Below are 19650 nucleotides of genomic sequence, written 5' to 3'. Positions count from 1 at the left end.
TACAAAAAACGTTCACTGCGACTGATGGGTGTAAGAACTCAGTCTTTGTAGGTTATTAAGCAAATGTAAAGGCTTAATAAAAGCCAGGCCACCTACATGGGAAGTGTTTCTTGTAGGCTACTGCGGCTTGGGCACTCATCACAAACTGTGCAATGTAATGATCTTGCAGACACTGGAGCAGGTAAGTTCAAATGCCAAAGTTTATTTGAAAGATAATCCAATGACGAGTTGCCCGAGAAAGTGCAAGTAGAACTGAACACTCGCTACCTAACTATAAACATTTTAAGACACCAATAGGTCAAACCTACAATACAAAGATTGATAAAGAGACCGTGCATGTGAAATACTACAGAATCCAAATTGATTTCCAAGAACTCCTCTCAATAAGGAATCTAAAATGATTTGATGCCTTTGGCAAAAGTATGTGTTCATTCCCCAGTATGTTATTGCGATCTGCAAATGTAGTCTGCCTACTAGGCCGTTACACATATGCCCTTTAAGACATTGCCCACAAAATTTTACCGGCAGTCTTGGAGGATCTGAGGACATAAGCATATTTATGGTGAGCAGGATGCGGCCAACTGTTATCCACTCCAGTTTGGACACCATGGATTAACTTTGGAGGGAGCTTCCTACCAGTGTTCTTCATTCATAGACAAGCCTGGATGAGGTTCACTGGATTCTTCAGCGACCTACAGGCTTTGCTATTGGACATGCCATTTGATGAATCTTGCCTCTTTGGAGGGAAGGCGGTTTCCGCTTTGGAATCCTTTAAAGGCAATAGTTCTAAAAAAAAGCCTTGGGGCTGTTGTCCCTAACCAAACCATTCCCACAGTAGTTTTGAAAAATATAGTGCTGTTTCAAAGGCCTGGTGTACAGGTAAAATCAGCCTTCCCAGGCAAAAAGACAACAAACTGCTTTAGTTCGCCCAAGCAGCGCATGCCCAGTTGGAGGAAGGATCCAGTATTTACTTCCAGGTTGGCGATCCATCTCATTTGACAGATGGATCATCTAAATTGTTAAAAAAAAAAAAAAAAAAAAAAGCTGTGCCCTGCCTATTTTCCCTCTCTGCACAAGGTCCCTCCCACACTGGAATGACTTGGAGAGGAACATGTGCCCTTCCTGCTGCAGGGTGCACAGACGCTCTCCAAAAGTTCAGCAAGGACCTCCAGGTCTCCCCTCCGATAAAGAGGCTTGCTGGTATGTGCATCGGCATATTGAAATCTCTTAGAATGTTCTTGCCTTTGCTTCCCAGACCTGCAAAGGAGATGGTGACATGAGCCTTATCTAGTCACGCATTGAGTATGCCAATGCACTGTACATTGGCTTGCCGGGCTATCAGCTAAAAAAATTACGAACAATACAAAATGCGGCTGCTAGAGTTTTGCTTGGCATTCCCGGAAGATTAGCATGAAACTTCACCTTCGGGACATACACTTGCTTCCTGTGTCCAGTTTAAGGCTTTCACTCTCGCTCATGGAGCGTTTCATGGAACAGGGCCGTCCTATCTCAGGAGATGTTTCAGTTTTTATGAGCCCAAGAGACAACTGCGCTCAGCTGCGCAGCGTTTAGCTGTGGTTCCCCGTTTTAGTCTTTCTCGCAGGGGGCGGCTCTTTATCTCTTAAGGCTGCAGTAGCCTGGAATGCCCTCCCCTTCGAGTTACAGAATACTCAAAATCTCAGGCTGTTCAAGAAGCACCTGAAAACTCTGCTATTTAATTAAATTTCCCTTCTCTCAGTGTCACCACTTTTTGTTAGCTTTCGTGCCAGGACACTCTTGAGTAGCCGTGCGAGTTACAAAAGCCAATAACATACCATAACATAACAAAGGTGCTATACAGGAGCTACTGAATGCAGAGAAAGGCAGTGGTTGTTACTCTTGCTAGATCATTTTTGGGGAAAAGAATGGGGATTCTTGCCTATCAAGGGCTTCTGTACCCTGAAACTTTCCTGTGGTCAATTTAAAAATGCTCACACTGGCCCTGATCCTACCTGCTAAGGATCCGAGCAACTACATGGTATCCTTGGACTGGCAAAATGCGAATTTTCATATACATGTCCTGTAGTTCCACATGAGTTAGTTGCAGTTCAAGGTGGGCAGGAGCATTCTAAGTTTGGCATGCTACTCTTCGGCCTCTGCCTCACCAGTGTCCCTCAGGTGTTCCCAAAAGCAATGCCAGAGATCACTGCAATTCTTTGAAGGTCAGGAATCCCAATATTCCTGTACTTTGACAACTGACTGCTGAAGTGGACTCGCCACAGTCAGTTGTGGATCAATTTCAGACCATGCCTTTATTTTGCGATCCTGGATACATGGAGTTCTGGGCTTTCACTCCTCAAATTCCCAAAGTGCTGTACCTGAGGCCCTGGATCCCATGACTGACGTTAGAGTACACTGCTCCTGCCCAAACTGCCAAAGCTGGGGCTTAGAAACGTTTTGCTAACTTTTCCTCTGGAGAACTGTTGGGAGATTGGGATAGTCTATGTAAGATTCAACTAGTTGTTCTGCGTGCTGAAATAGATCTGGCCACCAGAAACCAGTATCAGTTCGAACGTGGAAGGCTTCTCTGCGAGCGACGGTGAGTCAAAGCAGATTGACATTGAGATCTTCCTGAAATCAGAATTTCCCTCCTTTGTTGAAGACTACACCGAGACATCGCTCTATAGAAAATTGCTGTCAGCAAGCCCTTCTTCGGATCCAGTTTTCTCCAGAAAAATATCTACATCCGACCTGGACCTACCTGGGTGTTTGACACCCAGTCCATCACGGTCGGCCGCAAATGTTACTGTTGTCCTGGTCTAGCGAGACCAGTTGCCCGTGGTTGACATTTTGGGATTTTTGGCGCTAAAATGTAACTCAAACTTTTAAACTTCATATCTCTTGCTCCCCTTAGTAGATCTTTGTTGTTTTGGTGTCATTTTGTTTATTAAAATATTTTCAAATTTTATAAATTTGAGTGGGATTTTTATTGTCTTGTTTTTTACTTTTTAATTGATTTTGGTTCTTCTAAATGCTTTACACATTTTTTTAAGCTTAGTCTGTCTCTCTCTGTGCCATAGCTACCAGTGAATAAGAATGTTGACAATTTTAATTCTGGTGGACTACACCCTCCCCAATTTATAATCCACTTTCTCACACCTTTGAGCAAACCTCACACACACCTCACACAACCCTCCTTAGTAGATAGAATAAAATTGTTGTTGAGCCTCATGACATGCAGTCTAATAACTTTTTGTTTTCTCGCACTTCTACCGGTAATTAGTGTGTTCTTGTTAAGGAATGGGTTCCTTAATGCAATGATGCCAGAGTATGGAATCCAGATAATTCCTGGGCTGTAGTTACCACATGTTCCAGCTTTTAACTGACACCTCTAAAACTGAAGAAGTGTGCTGACTCCTCAAAGATATCTATGGTATCAGGAGCCTAAGACTGCTTTCTGGATAAACCTGAGTGAGATTCCGAAATCAAGGGTGCCTAAGAAGCTTCATATTCAAAAGCCTTCTCTAAGATATTGAAAATATAATACAGAAACTGAGCTTAACCCCACTGTACTGGTAGACTCGAACCCAAAATATTTACTACTCTCTCTCCCAGCTCTAAACAGTAATGCATTCTACTACACCTCAACAACAGCTGTGGCTCATGCTAGAACATTCAGCATTACCGGAACAAACATACACACATGCTTTATGTACATACAAACAAACAAACAGATGAGGTCTGTAAATGTACCGGCTATAGTATAAATCAAGTGTTACCTAGAGCCCTGGTCAGACAAAGTAAAACCAGAGATACTGGGGCCAATGTATTTGCTTAATTCCTGCTAAACCTTTATCCCAGTTAAATAGGTGGACTAAAAAGTTCACGGGGCTATGCTTTCACTATCAACACAAGGTTTTACTGTTTGGCCTAAAGTTATTTGCTCCAGTGTTTTTGGAGTGTGTTGTAGTTGTAGCGGAGGCTGTGAGGCAAAGGGGCATCTTCATCTATCCATACCTATACGTCAGGGAAAGCCAACTACATCAAAACTATAACAAGACCTCTGATCATGGACCTTCATCTAAATCTGTTCCTCCAAATCCAGACTATACCGTGTTCATTTAATCCAGTACCTGTGAATACAAGTCTGGGAAGAGGTTTTCCTTTTGGTTAAACTATCATCTATACAACTGAAGATTTGGCTCCGTCCCAACAGTGAGGAAAATCTTCTCTGGCCTGCGCCAGTTGTGCGTTTCTTTTGTTTCCAGCACTAGAATGCATATGCATCCGCTACAGGAGTGTCTAGAAAGAGTGATCCCAGACGATGGGGGACTGGATAGGAAAGATTCACTTGAACGACCGTGCCAGTCACTGGCTCCTGGGGCACCAAGAAGGTGAATATGCTCAAAAGAGCTAGGATTCAGAAATTTCTGTCGTCTCGAAACATAGCGACAAATACATCAACAGAGCTGATGGGAATCACCCATCGTTGAGCTTACCTTAAGTGGTCTGAGAACATTGTAAGGTGACGGTCAATGATTTATATTTTGCCTCCTCATACAACTACTGTTAATTCAGTGTATACAATGATTTTCAGGCCAGTTCATTGGAAGCCACATGTGTTTTGTACTGACTGTAGAGCACAATCTTCTGTTTTAGAAAGATCCTTCGATTTTTGCTCGCCTTGTAGTTTTGAGAAAGTCTTTTCATTATTGCCAATTCTAGTGGCTGCTCAGCTCACCAAATAGTGTGCTTGTGTTCAAGAATTATATGTCCTGATGATGACGCTCTAGCGATGTGATGGTTGAAATTCCATCAATTATTGATGCTAAGAAGAGGGGACACATTCATTTATATAGATTTGTTAGTATGGACACTTTTCTTACATACTTAGACTATTGGCCTGTTTGGCGCTGGTTATATGATGCACATATTATTGTAAATACCAGGCCTCGAGGCCTGTTTCAGGTGGGTGCTTGTCATGGCAATTCCAGCTTCAGGCCCAGGAGCAGGGCTACTTCATCAGTAACAAGAATCTCACTGATCTGACATACCAGCATGGGGCAACAACAGCCCCAATCCCTTGGCGGTGCCCTATGGATGCCAGACAGCACAATGTTGCTCTCGGGCTTAATTTATTGATGCGGTCCAGTATGGGAACTGCAATGGGAGACTCCCACATGACAAGTGTCATCTCCAGCTTCGCTGTCGGTGGTAGTCTGCTGCCTTTGGGTGTTCCTTATGCCAGGAACACAGCAGGGCTTTTCTTCCTGGACAGTCTATCTTTCTGCATTGTCAGGCACTTTCCTTTCTGTGCAGGCAGGCATCCTTCTATGCCAATCACACAGAAGGGGGGCCCTAATCCGATAAGTAGGCTGGGAAAGCAGGGGAAAGCAAAGTAATACAACACAAACCCCACTGCCCAACAGCTCATTATTGTAGTGCTAATAGTCACTGAGGTATATGACCACGCAAAGGTACCTATCCCACCAGAACAGAACACACAAAATCAGAACGGTTTTTGAACAATGTTAACTGAAACAAAGGATATATTGGAAATAAATTACATCAAGTTTATTATATTAAATCACAGGAAGCATGATAATATGAAATAAATAACAACAGATATCCCAGGCACAACAGGTACACTTCAACACAACCATTCAATTTGACCAATGCATACTCATTCATTCCCATATATCCGAAAATGCAAACAAATACAGCAAACAAACTCAAACTCACACAATAACATCTTGTGGTAGCCCACCCTCCACAACAAGATTGACAGTACTAGAAAGCCATCAGGTTCTGGTTAACAAAGTAGTGGCGTCAACACAATGTCTTTTCATCAATCATACCAACATATTCATACAATTAATTTACACAAAATTCTAGGCACTAGGCAGATCCTTAGATTCTCCAGCAAGTTGCACAGCCTTTAGGTGCGGTCCCTGTACGTCTGGGAGACTGGTCTTGCAGACACCAACCCTGATCACACAGCAGCTCTTCGAGCACACTTTTGAGCACTCTTTTCTTTGGTCAAGAGGAACTTAAATAATGTGGGTTGGTTTGGGTTCTACTTTTATACTCCTTTTCCAGACAGGGTTGTGGATCTGCTGTCTAAGATTTTGCAACCAGTTGGGATGGTTCCTTCTCAAATATATCTGAACGTTCGGTTAGTAAACCCCACTCCTTTCTGACACAGGAGAAGATTTGGTCAGGACTAATAATTCACCTACTTTGTACTCTGCTACCACTGTTTTTTTGTGATCGACCCAGGAAACTGAGAATAGTCCCATGTCAGTTATAAGGGGACACTTGGGGAGCCTCTCCTGGTCAAATGCATGTTTTGGACACACACTAGATTATCATTTTGGTTCTGCTAACAAAGTCATACCAGTTTGCCATGCGGTTGAGTCATTCGGTACACTGGTACACGCCCTTACACCACGCATCGGACATTAATGTCTCAACAGAGTTCATATATCAATTTGGAGTCCTCATGTTTTCAGTTATGTGCTGCTTAACTAGTTTGTCTGATTGAATATGTGCTTTAATTTGAAACAAAGTTCACAAGACGTTTCCGCTTATAGATAGGTTTTCATTTTTTTTTTCATGTGAAAAAATATACTGTATAAAAGTATTGTAGGGGCACTGCTCATGAGCAGAGAGATTCTATTTTTTGTGGATTGAGGGGACTAGGATTACAAGTAAGTAACTTTTCTTTACTGAAAACAGCAAGGGTGTCTGTCTCTAGTGTAGACGAGTCAGCTACAATTCTACGTTATCCCTAGCATAGTTCAGGGTTGGTTATTCGAAGTAGCATTTCTCGTTGGTTTACTGTGTGAAGTAGAACCTGGGCTGGCAAGGTTGTTTCTAGTGGAATGTTATTTTTCTAGGCGTGGAGTGTTGAAGGTGGTTGTGGGAAGGGTGAGAATACTATCGGTGCTGATTTTATATCCTAATTGGAAGTGCTCTTTTTGTATACATGTAAATAACCCTATTCTTAAGTTTTAGTACATGCTGGACATTAAAGATAGTTCATGTTATTTACAAAGTGATGTTGTATCTGAGTTCCTAACCCTCACTATCTCCTAGAGTTAGAATTTAGTAAGAGTTGGTGCTGGGAGGAGCAAAACTATCCAACTGGAGTACATTGATTGTGTCTTTTGGACACCAGTGGTAAACCCTCACAGGATACTGCCCAGTAACCATTAACTACCACTTCCACATTCTGCCTGCTATGCTTCTGCAGTTCCAGATACCCTAAGTGTTTCATAGCTCTGCCATAGGATTGCATGCTGGATGCCCCCCAGTTCAGCAGTTTGGTCTCAGTTTTAATATGTCTGCTGCCGCCCATGTGGTAGTCACTTCCTGCCTCAAAGGTCCTGCAGCCAACCTAAGACCTCTTAACATTTAGTGCCACCACATTCTTGCTATCTGTTCTCCTCCCCAAGTCTGTGGTGTTCCTCACCATGTTCAGACTTCACTGAGCCTTCATTCTGCAGATAGCTGTGGGACATCTCCCTGCAAGGCTGTGCTTCAATTAGCTCAGCCTTATCTTCCGACACCATCACATTGGCGTTTATTAATTGGCTGTCTGAAGTCCATTATGCTCTGTGAGACCATATTGGACCACAACCTTCATCTGACATTAAAATCCCTTTGTGAAACCCCAACCCCAGTGACTGATACTTCAAGCCCTTCAGAAGCCAGGTTTCAGCTGTGCCCATTGTATTCCTCATTGTGCCGGGGCAGCATGGAACAGAGGGTGTTAATTCCTCCCCAACCATGACAAAATGTGGGTGTCCATGAAGCACTCGCTTGTTCCTTTCACTTGTTTGAATGGAACCCCCACCTTGGTCATGGCCCACCGGGCGTTTCACGGGCCTGGCCCTATCTATATTCAGAAGTGCGTCTCTTTCGACACGCCCACGCGCTCTCTGCGCTCTGCATCTTTATTTCTGGCCTGGGTCCCGAGTTTCAAGCGTCAGAGGATAGGGGGTTGTTCCTTCTCAGTTAAAGCGGTAGTTGCTTGGAATGCCCTGCCGCTGGGTCTGCGTACCATCCAGGACCTTGGCGTTTTTAAGAAAAAACTGAAGACACAGTTGTTCAGGTAAACCCTCTGTTTATCCCTTCTTGGTTCCGCGCCGGGACACTCATGAGTAGCTGAGCGCGTTATAAATTCTCCTAACATAACATAACATAACACCTAGCACATTTTTATTGCAGGCCAACCCCGGTATAGCTCTGCTCAAGTCAGAAGCTAGTACAAGATGTCAAGCTATGCTCCTAACTAGCTCTAGTAATAGTTTATTTGTATATTTTCTAATATATGCTGATGGTTCTTGATTGCGGAGTAATTTTGTGACCAATCAATAAGTTAATTACGCAGTGGTTCAGAGTATGTTTTCATTTTTGTAATCATTTTTTTAAAATCATTTTTTTTATTTCTTTGAAATAGAAAACCTTTAATCTGGGTCATGTGCTGGAATGGGTGAAAGCTACTGGTGATACTGAAGCAGCTCAGCAGTTACAACTTTTTGGAGATAACGTGTTGCCACTTTTAGAAGAAGTGGTCAAACAATGTGAGTATTAAACTGATTTTATTTTTTACTTTACATGTTTCAGATGTTTTGTTCCTTTCCTCCTTAGCAGTACTCTAAATTGTGTGTGTTTAATATGTTTAATTAATTAAATGGATAGTATGTTGACTGCCCAGCTTGGCTATAGAGTGTGGGATCTCCGGAGGTAGAATTCTAGGCCTCTGTAAAGCCTGTTGGAGAGGCCTGATCAGGTAGTTTGGAGTGGCGGAATATCTAAATCTAACTGTCAAATTTGAAACTGTCCCAGCTCTTTGTGTACTTGATACCACATGTGCTGTGCAATTCTTGTGTCAGATAATACAGGAAATTCACAACTATGACAGCACAATTTAAGGTGCAAGTAAAGTGACCACCTTTACAACAGTATAAAAAAAAAAAGGCAATGATGTGTTTGTGTTACTTGAACCTTCAGCAGAAAATTATTTGATGCTGGCAGTTTAGACAAGATGCTACTGTCGATGTCCAGCCTTGAGATTACCAACAGATTTTCAGTGACATGTACGTCTGAGGAAATATAGTCCTGCTTTACTTTGTTTTCCTTATTGAGAGTTGTGTCTTGCAATGGACTACTAATTTACTGCTCTATTTTGAAACTGCTGGCTCAATTGTCTGAAAACCTGTTTTAGCTGCACAACAAGGGTACATATTTAAAACTACAAGTTAATTTCTTTCAAAATAAGACAAAATGTATTTGCAAAAAACATGTTCTCTCTATGGGGCATCTCGGCATTGAATCTGAGATGTTCATTGTTATCACGCACACTGGTTATTATTTTATCAACCTTGAAGGATGGAAAGATGAAGTTTTTAAAGTTGAAAAGTATACAAATTATAGCAAAAATTGTGTGTGCAGCCGATAACTGCTTTCCTGTTGTTTGTGCCAGCAATTTTGGGATTATGTTATGGTGGTTCACCCACATTCGGTATCTCGGGCAGGGCCAAGTTTTGGAAAATTAAAGAAAGCTCTTTTTAGGTCTCGCCTAGCGTTGCAGCGCGCATGCGCTGCTCCCTCTGCGAGGCATATGGTAGTGGGGTATGTTTAAGAAGTGGAGTGGAAGCCCCGCCTATCTTTTTCATTGGCTGGCATTATCCATGGTAAATGCTGGCTTCCGATTGATAATGAGGCTTCTTAGTCCCGCCTTATTACTGCCCTGTCTCCTTTTCGGACTGCCCATCCGGACTGGATTGTTTACTTGCGGCATTACACAGTCTCCTTCGTTAGTCTGTAAGCACACACTATTAAGAAAATGGACACTGATGGGGATAATGGTGGGTGCAGCGCTATGCGCTCTAAGGATGAACGTGATAATCATCGGTTAACACAATTTTGCATATCGCCGTCTATCGCGGGAAAATAACTCCCTTTTAACTTCGCAATCTCAACACGGCGGTAACATGCGATAGTTTCCCGACAACGCGTCAAATGTCTACAAAAAAATCACCTGGACGGCAATAAAAATCTGAACCCGAACATGAAAAAAGTTGTGATGGGCCCAACTGCAATAAAAAATTAAGCGAGAAGCAGCGCCAGTTCTGCAAGTCCCACACGTCAGACAGGCAAAATCACTATAAAAGAGGCAACCAAAAACACAAACCACTGTGAAGCACCATGGAGGTAGCCGGAGCAAGTACAAAGGACAACCAGAACCCCAAAAACCCCACTGAGGACCAGCCTGGGACCATCATTGGCGAGGCGGTGGCAGGAGTTGGGGGACCGGGCACTCCACAACATGACCTGAGCCAACAGCAACAGGGTGAGTAACGACCAGGGACTGGGGGTACGGGCACAATGGCACATATGCACAATTAAGTATAGCACATATGCGGACAAACCATGCCCAAGAGTCACAACTCCGACCAAGAGCCCAATGTACCCAAGTCTGCAGCATCTCAGCACTGCATAAGCACTAAAGTGAAAGGCCCACCTCCTGAAAGGGAAAAGGGCCAGCCGTATCAGAGCTGAAGGAGCAACTCGCCCACAATGCAGCACACCCACATAAGAATCAGAGCACCTCAACATTGACAACAATGTGGTACAAACTACTGTGAGATGATAATGTACAAGTACAACCTTACATCCCTGATGGTGTAGAAATGTCAACTGTCCCTCTTTAAATAGGCATCTCCTCACACAGTCACAATGCACATTGTCATGCAGTCTGACAGTAAACTTGTACAATGCGTGAACATACATGTGAACGCAATGTCAATCTGCATCTCCCCTTCACATTACAGAGGGAGAATCAACACCTCCTGCAGAGCAGACCCAAACCGCAGCACTGATGATGAAGAGGACCCCCCCAACATCTACACCGACGCCCTCCTACAGCTCATGGACCGCTCCGGCACCCCACCTCCAGGAGCAAGGCAGCCTAGCGGCATCAATGAGACCCCACCCCCTGCACAGACCACACAGCAGGAAGCACCCACCACCACGACTGTTTCCCAGGAACCCCACGACCAACACATGGCATTCCAACGCCGTGTGTTAGGGTGCCAGGAGAAGATTGCTGACCAGCTGCGGTGGGGGTGGACCTAATGGCAGCCAAACTAGATGCCATACGTGGGTGTCTAAATCCCATCCGGGACGAGTTACAGTCCCTAATGGACACCCACTGTCCGCTCCATGCTCTCCAACAATCAATGGCTGACATCGCTGGAGTCAAGACTCTGAGCCAAGAACAACTGTCCAGTCCGAGTAGACCCAGCGATGTCAGCTGCGAGTTGGGACACACAAGGAGAATGATGGCGAGCATGGAGCAGATGCAGGCGGAAAGAATTTTTGTCCTGGCTGCACACAGTGAGATGTAGCTCTGATCTTCCATGCCCTGCAGATCCTAGTCATGGCATTGCCACCACATGGCCTGGCGCGGATAAATGCTGGTGCCACTACTCCAACCACATTTCCGCCCCCGGAAGTGTCAGTGCCACACAGTGCGGCAGACATTCCACCTCCGGCCCCTGATGTGTCACTGCCACACAGTCAGTTAATCAATCAATCATTTGTAAAGCGCACTACATACCCGCGAGGGTCTCAAAGCGCTCGGCGGGGGCGCTACTTATCGTCCTGAAGGTCAGCAGGTCTTGGGTCTGTTGTAGGCTCAGTGGGAGGGTGTTCCACGTCTTGGCGGCGAGGTGGGAGAAGGATCTCCCACCGGTGGTTGTTCTTTGGATGCGCGGGACGGTAGCCAGTGAGAGGTGACATTGATGCAGACAAAACACCACCACCCGCATGTGAGGCACCCGACACATCAGAGGACGAAGATGCACAGGAACGACTGCTCTGCATATCAATAGCGTTAATTGTCGCTCTTATCCGTGGTGATGTTTTTTGCGGCAGCTAGCCCTGGAAAACTGGCGATATCGGCAGTTTGCACCAGATTGGGAATGGGGCGATAAATCTGTCGCAGCTTTAATTTGCTGTTAAATCGGCGATGAGTCCTTGAGAATATGCACCTCAATTGTGTGTTTTTTAAAATTACTTTAATGAGCGCGGTGCCCGCTGTGGACACCGCGCTCACTTTATTTATTTATTGTTGGAAAGTGGGTTATTGGTCGGGGCAAATGTAGGTCTGCCATTGGCAATAAGGCCACTAACACATGATAGGACTCAGCATAGGTCTTAGAAAATTATTCATTTGCTCAACCCTTGGTAACGTGGCTGCGAGCAGACCGGCTTAACTTCAAAGACAGGAATGTAAAGCATTCAAAAACACCATTTCAGTAAATAATTAAGACACAACACAAAATAAAAATCCAACACCAATTTATAAAAATAGGTAATATTTTTATCTTTTAAATGACACCAAAACGAAAATAATCCACTGTAGGGAACCAGAGATATGAATTTTTAAAGATTAGTCACTTTCTAATGCTTAGAAACTAACAGCGCCCCTTTAAGTCATTTCGTTTTCTCTGTCAGGGACACACCTTTATAAATTGTTCTGAAGAATTCTCACCACTGTAGTGGGCCGCCTTCTTCAGCAAGCGGGGTCCAGTTAGAACACCTTCCTGGCGTTCTGCTTGCGGGTCCCAAAGTATCCAACGCACAATTCAAGGTTCTGGAATCTCTAAGAGGGTCCTTGAAAGTGTGAAACTTCAATTCCACAATCCACTTGAACAAAACCCTTACAAATCCACTTGTACTCCAGGCTTTGAATTCTTTGTGGAGCTGTCCAGGTGAGCTCTGTTAACCTGTAGCTTGCAGGGAGTTTCCACTCTTGAGTCTTTTGGCAGCAAGGTAATCCACAGGGCTGTAGTTTCAGATGGTGCAGTCTTCATAGGTCAGGCCTTAGAGTTCCTTGCACACAGCAAAATCTTCAGCAGGGCGCTTCTTGCTTCATTCAGTTTCAAGCAGCAGATCTGGAGGGCTCTGCCCCTTCAGATACTTATTCAAAATCCTCTGGGTCAAGCACCAGGTCACTGCTGACCAATGAGAGCAGGGCAACTCATAGTTATGACCACATCCTGTGTAGTGTGGCATTAGTTTGTCCCAGAGTGCATCATTCTTCCAAATCCATATAGGCTGATTTTCCAGCAAGGAGGTAAGAGCTGGCTAAACACACCCCCTGGGATATCTCATTTCGATGGACCATCCCCCTACCATCATCACATACCTTTCTTAAGCCTAGCCCTGACTCTGGGTCAAGACTGTCATAGTGGACTGAAACCCAGGCCTCCCCTTCTGCCTTTGAAGAGCGTAGTTTACGACGCCACCTCCTGGCCTGGCATTACTATTGAACAGCACACTGGCCTCCCAGCAACCTGGCTAATCCACTTAACTCTGACCAATCAGGGCAGACCACTGAAAGGCTGAATTTGGATTAACAAACAAGAAAGTCTCATAACTTATTGTATGTACACTTTAGGAGAAATTTAACAATATAATATTGTTGGGTTTACTACTACCATTCTGGGAAGTCTTTGAATGGTCCGGCTAGTCCTCTCCTATCAATATTTATTAATCAATAACTTCCTACCATGTTAACCTATGGGCCATGGGGTTTGCAATGGGGAAAATGACTGGGGCCACTTTTCCAGCACCAGGGCTTATAAAACCATATTTTATAAGTATTTCCCTAATTTCTACAGGACCCCCACCCCCTGTGCAACTACGGGAGACTTCAGGGGTTCTGAATCTGCAGAAATATAGCAGATCATCCATACCCAATTCTTCTAGCATCAAAGTCGAATTTGAGCAGCTCTTTAATACAATGTGGGGAGTGAAATGTAAAATTTCACTTTACCCAGGCATATAAAACTTCATTTTATAAGGGCGCTCCTTATAGATAACAGACCCCCCCACCCCTGGGAAAACTAGGGGTGACCCTGGGGGTCCCTAATATGCACAAACATGGTAGGTTTTTCATTTTTAAGTGCCCCTACCCTCAAAGTCGAGTTTGGGCACAATTTGAGGTTTTATAGCTGTCCTGGCCAGCAGTTCTGCTTTTAAACTGACCTCAGGCTTCAGCAGGGCACACATGCAAGTGCAGAAAATCTGCTGGCCTCTAAACTACCGTGCCCCCGGATACTGGAGAGTTCTAGGTAGTTTCAATCCCCTGCCCTATTACATAACAGGGGCTTATGGGGTAGGTCATGCCAATTACATGGGTACCCCACCATACCATAGTGTACCCTAGTGTATGTTGGGTGTCTTAACTGTATTCTAATGTGTTCCTTTTGGCTTGGCCCTGGGCCTGGTTAAACAGAGCCCTCGGTCGGTCGGTCGGTCGGTCGGTCGGTCGGTCGGTCGGTCGGTCGGTCGGTCGGTCGGTCGGTCGGTCGGTCGGTCGTGCCCAGGGCACAGGATGACTTTGCAACATTTATATGTTGAACACAGTGTCCACTTCAGGGACACCGCGCTCAGTGATAAAGTAAAAAAAAAAAAAAAGAAACTGAGCGCCGTGTCCTTGAAGCAGTGCCACGCTCAGTTTTAAACGTAACCATTTGCAATAGTGGAGTTAGTATGTTAGTGAGAGCTCCACGGAAGGCACTAGTTCCGGGAAGAACGTGCTCAGTAATGAGAAGAGTACACAGTAAGGGCTCCCTAATGAGAGGCTGAAGAGTTATGCTTCCTGTGCGATACCTGGGCATGGCGCACATTGTTTATGCTAATGGGAAGAAAGGGCCAGGATAAAACATGTAGAAGAAAAATAAGGTACTTTTATTATTTAACATGGGTGTCGTTGTGCCGAACTGTTTTACGCTTTTCTTCTTGGTTCTTCTCAGCTGTGTGCAGAATAATGGCTGACCATAGTCTACCAGTTGTAATGAAAAGTAACTTGTTTAATAGCATTTCTGCTGAGTCTAAGCATAGTAAGAGCAAATGTTACTATTATCCGATTTATGGAACTCCCTTTACACACCTCAGAATGAAATAAGGCTGAGATACACCTTGCTGGACCTCTAACTCGTGACCATGCAAGCATTTAACTCACTGATCACAGGGATTTTGTAGGTCCGGTGATGTCTACTCACGCTATCCATAATTTAGACACGACTTATCACTTGAGCACAGAGCTGGGCCAATTTACGCAGTTCAACCCCTCCTCCCCCTTTAGCCCTCTCCCCATAAGCACATTTATTTAACACTGGGATCACCAGCAGATGCATTCCTGCTTGGCCATCGTGTGCGCAAAGCCCCCAATCGCTGATCGAGCATCACCATCGCACTGCCCCGTGCCACAACACATCTGCAGCAGTATGCTATCTACCAATCACACATCTGTTGGAATGTTAATGTATCTGTCTGCACAAGAGGAATGCATTTGCATAAGTTTACTTCATGTTCATGACAAAATCAAATAAAGAAGTTTAGACACGACTTGAATTATGCGATTCTACGATCCTAGCGTTTTCCACATAATTATGCATTTACACCAATGAGCAAAAAATCCATAGTCACCTGCATACTTAGTAGATTTTAACCGGAAAAACAAAATTTTTTGTAGCTCTGTATGTTTTGGCACACAGAGTTTAACTGCTCATATTTCAGTTAGTGTTTGCTGAGTCCAAGTGTTAAACTGCTACTAATGCCCAGACAGTGTCCCATATGTAACAAGCATTTGCAATGCAATAGGTCTAGCATTCGCGAGAGTTTGAGCTATTGGCATTGTAAATGATAATGCCTTTTATTGATTGTGGTTTACAATGCCAATAGCTCAAACTCTCGCAAATGTGAAACCTACTGCATTGCAAATGCTTGTTAAATAAAGGAACGTCTGGGGAGGGACATTCATTTTATATGTGCCTGGAAATTTAGGGGAGTTTAGCAGAAATTCAGTGATAATACCGAAGGATTAACCCCTTGCATGGTGATGACGGCCCCCAGCCGTCATGCACTACAGTGCTCGTGTGCTTATGACTGCTGGGGGCCGTCATGACCGCACCCGTGCTGAAATCTTCAGCAGGGGAGCGGAATCGGCCCAGCATGGAAGGGGTTAAGTGAACTAGTTGTACTTGTTGAGGATTGTGAAGTGAGCATTTGTTGGATAGGACATGGATGGATTCAGTTTTAGTTAATGGTGAGATATCTAGTCGTATTGCACAGAGACATTCCCTGAGTCAGTGAATATCTTTGTCCATGGTCACAGAAGTGTTTCAATAAGAAATGTTCGACATAAGACTGTGTGTGTTACATAGGATAGAAATGGGTGGATGGAATATGAAAAAATTAAATAAACCTAAGCAGTAGCCTTAATAGGCTTATGCGGCACCATTTATAAGTGTCCAGCAAAGACAGACAGTGAACAGACATGTCTATATCTACTTAGATACACTTTCAATAACTTATTTTTTATCGGAGAACAGTATTCGTTTCGGGTTACTCCTATTTTCTAGGCTCAGCAGATTCTACTCAGTCCTAAAGTAAGGAGAATGATGAGATTACTGTTGGAAAGAAGTTATAATGAGGTGTCGGAGAGTTTGAAATGATCAGAATACATACGTAGCGTGTATGTTTTCTTAGTGATAAAAGATTTTGGGCCTGAATTTGGGTTTGACAGGAGGAGTAAAGGCACAAAGGGGCGCAAAGGACTTTGTCTGCCACTCTACCTTCACACTGCCCTCCAAATTAGAGATGCCCACCGGTCCTGCATACATCTCTGTTTATGTGGAGGTACCACTGTCATGGCCGGTCCTGTCAGTTTAGGAAAAATTGGACATGATGGCTGGTCTTTCAACTTTTCCAGAGTGTTTTATTTTTCAAAATCAAACTTCTAAATCAGGAGTTTATCTTTGAAAAATTAAAATCGAATGCTCCGCACACCGTGGGAGTTTTCTCCCAAGATGGGTTGGGTGGTGGGCAGTTTTTTTGTGTTGTGTTTTTTTTAACTACCCCTCACTGCCAAGATATTTGTTGGTGACAAAGAGGGAACAAAAAGCCATCCCACTGCCCACCTTACATACTAGAGCCATTAGAGGAATGATTACATCGACTGAGTATATTTTACTCTGTTGGTTCAAACTTAATGGTCCGTTCATTCCTAAATCGGGCAGGCAGACCAAGACTTTGGTGGTGTAAGTACAAAGTCAGGTTTACAACAGATTACCCTCTCCGTTAAACTCTGTATAGCCCAAATGAGTGGTACATCTATGGTTGCAAGTAGGGGTATAGCTGGTACAGAGTTGCAAAAGTATTCTAGTGAAAGATAATTAATAGCCTTTTATACAAGTTTCTGGTGTTTGCCGAGGGCTGTGTTTTGGCAGATAGTCTCTTAATCTGATACTGATCAGGAGAAGAAGAGTTGTGTGTATTTAGGAGGAGATAGTGTTCTGGTGGTAAATATGGAGCAGTGAGTACTGGAGGGGTCCCACCAAGTCTATATTGTCAGTACCAATAGTCTATATTGTCAGTACTAGTGAGCTGACCAGTGCTTTGGCTGTGTGAAATCGATGAATTACTAAACTGTGGGCCTAATGGGATACTCTACCAAAAGATTAGGCACATCCAGTTAGCCATATTACAAGTATCATAGGCTATAATGTATTTGTAATACAAGTGGACTGAACATCCACTGTGTTTGTGCCAGAGTATTCTGACTGCCAAGCTCTAAATATATCCCTCTGTGTTTGCACTAAGCCTAAACTCAAAGGTGTGGTTCAGCCTTAATTGGGTGGCCCTTTGGCTGAAGCTCCCAGCTCCCTTCACTGGGCAGGTGTAGGGCAGAGGGAATGACTGAAAAACCAATGAACATATTTAACAATCAAAGCAACATTGATCCAACATACAAAGAAGTCAATGGACTGGCAAACCAATTTCATGACCCTAATCATGATTCAGTGCCCGCCCAAACTAAAAAGAATGAAATCACAACCAATGGCACAGTGTTACTCAAAAGATGTGCATGAGAATAGGAAAAATATCAGGACAGAGTGCAGATATCACATCAGAATTCGTACCCTGTGAACATTTTATTCTGATGTAATTCAGAAAATCGAAACTGTATGTTTTTTAAGCTAAACCAACTTTTATCAGAACAAAAAGTTACCTCACAAAAATTAAGACAGTACAAGGCGTTTCAAAATAGTGAGGTAATCTTCTTTGCCTTCTCTTGAGGAGAATATGGACTCGAAAAATGTGAGACGTTTTCTGCCTTTTTTCAGGTAATATCTGAAAAGTACAAAACTCAGCCATACATTCTCCCCAGTGCAACAAAGGAGTATGACATCATCCAGAAAATCTAGTCGCTTGTTGATCCTTCTTTAAATTCATGCTTATGGAAATACCCCTTACCATTTTCAAGACCATCCTTTAATTTCCTTAAGCCAATAAGCCCCACAGTTCCAAAGAGATAGACTTTGTTATTCACTCCACTGGACAAAATATGTTAATACCTTTCTGTCATAATGTATAGGCCCAAACTATTTAAAAATGTTAACCTTCCCCCTTTCGGAAAAAAACTTGGAGACAGTCCTGAAGTATTAAATAGTATTCCTAACGTACCCAGCCTTTTCTCCACCAAGGTGCGTCTCAAGTTTCTATTCTCTCCCACTCATTTCAGTCATTGTACAGAATGGCTTACCTTCACTCTCAAATCGTCAACAATCTCCTACCACTTTTGTGCTGACAATACTCAACTCTGTCTGTAAATGTCTCCTCCTTGAGACATGAAAGTTGCAGCAATGGTCTTGGCTGACATCGAATTCTAGATGATAAGTTTTCTCAAACATACCCAGCTACAGCTTCCTTCGATCTTCACTGTTTACTGCTGGACTCTTGTCTTGGGTGTATACATGGAACCGTGATTAACCCTATGTGCCCACTGGGACCTAGGTATGCGTATTCTATTAAAACCTGGTCCTGTGGGATTTGTTTTCAGGTAAATGATTGTGTATACCAACCGTAAACTAATTAATTCAAGGCATTCATATACCAGTCAATGAGAATATCTCCATAAAGCCGTAATGAATACTACAGGGCTTTCTTCATAGAGAATTGGTTGTATGTATTCTATTCTATTGTAGGTATATAACACAAGCAACTTCTTTGTGACAATAGTGCAGACTCAGATTATGATCAAGCTGTAAGAAAGTTATTTTATACAGATAAAAACAACTCCTTTTTTCCTCAGTCCCTGGTCTCTGTAACAATCGGTCTTGAAGCCTGTTAACAGGTATTCCCTGAATGCAATTCTTATTATGAAACAAGGTATCTGTTTGTTGATGTTTCAACCTTGGGCACACCTATAGGGTCTCATCGGGACAAGTCACCTGTCTTTTGTAAGCACAATATGGCCCACCATGTTTATTTGTGAATCCAACTGTTCAAACTTAGTCTCAAAAGAGTACCTTAATTGCAAACTCAATCTTCCCGTATCACAGTCAAGATGCACTTCCTACTTCATCCGCTACATCTCAATGACTCAATGTTTTGAACAGCTATTGTTAAATGAGCCAAATAAGTAGACTTCTTCCTAGAACTGATACTGAACCTTCAGGCACATATAAACTTGTTACTGAATGGGACACGCTATCAATCGCTCAGGCAGGATGTAAGTCTTATCGCAAAAGATGATTTCAAACATGTAATTCAACCACTTGTGCTGTCAAACCTGTACTATGGAAA

At 43.4% G+C, this 19650-nt stretch overlaps 1 protein-coding gene across 3 annotated transcripts in view; it reads left to right on the top strand.

The window, feature by feature from the left end:
- The window catches only part of TTC3 (tetratricopeptide repeat domain 3), a 1911479-nt gene that overhangs the window by 133609 nt on the left and 1758220 nt on the right, over positions 1–19650 (top strand). For all 3 annotated transcript variants that reach the window (XM_078656864.1, XM_078656865.1, XM_078656863.1), the window contains exon 7: positions 8444–8567. In XM_078656864.1, the coding sequence (XP_078512990.1) occupies positions 8444–8567 (124 nt within the window). The remainder of the gene's footprint in view (positions 1–8443; positions 8568–19650) is intronic.

This window comes from Lissotriton helveticus, chromosome 8 (assembly GCF_964261635.1).
Source record: "Lissotriton helveticus chromosome 8, aLisHel1.1, whole genome shotgun sequence".
Lineage (NCBI taxonomy): Eukaryota > Metazoa > Chordata > Amphibia > Caudata > Salamandridae > Lissotriton > Lissotriton helveticus.
Note: the sequence above shows the minus strand (reverse complement) of the source record. Positions and strands in the feature narration are given on the sequence as shown.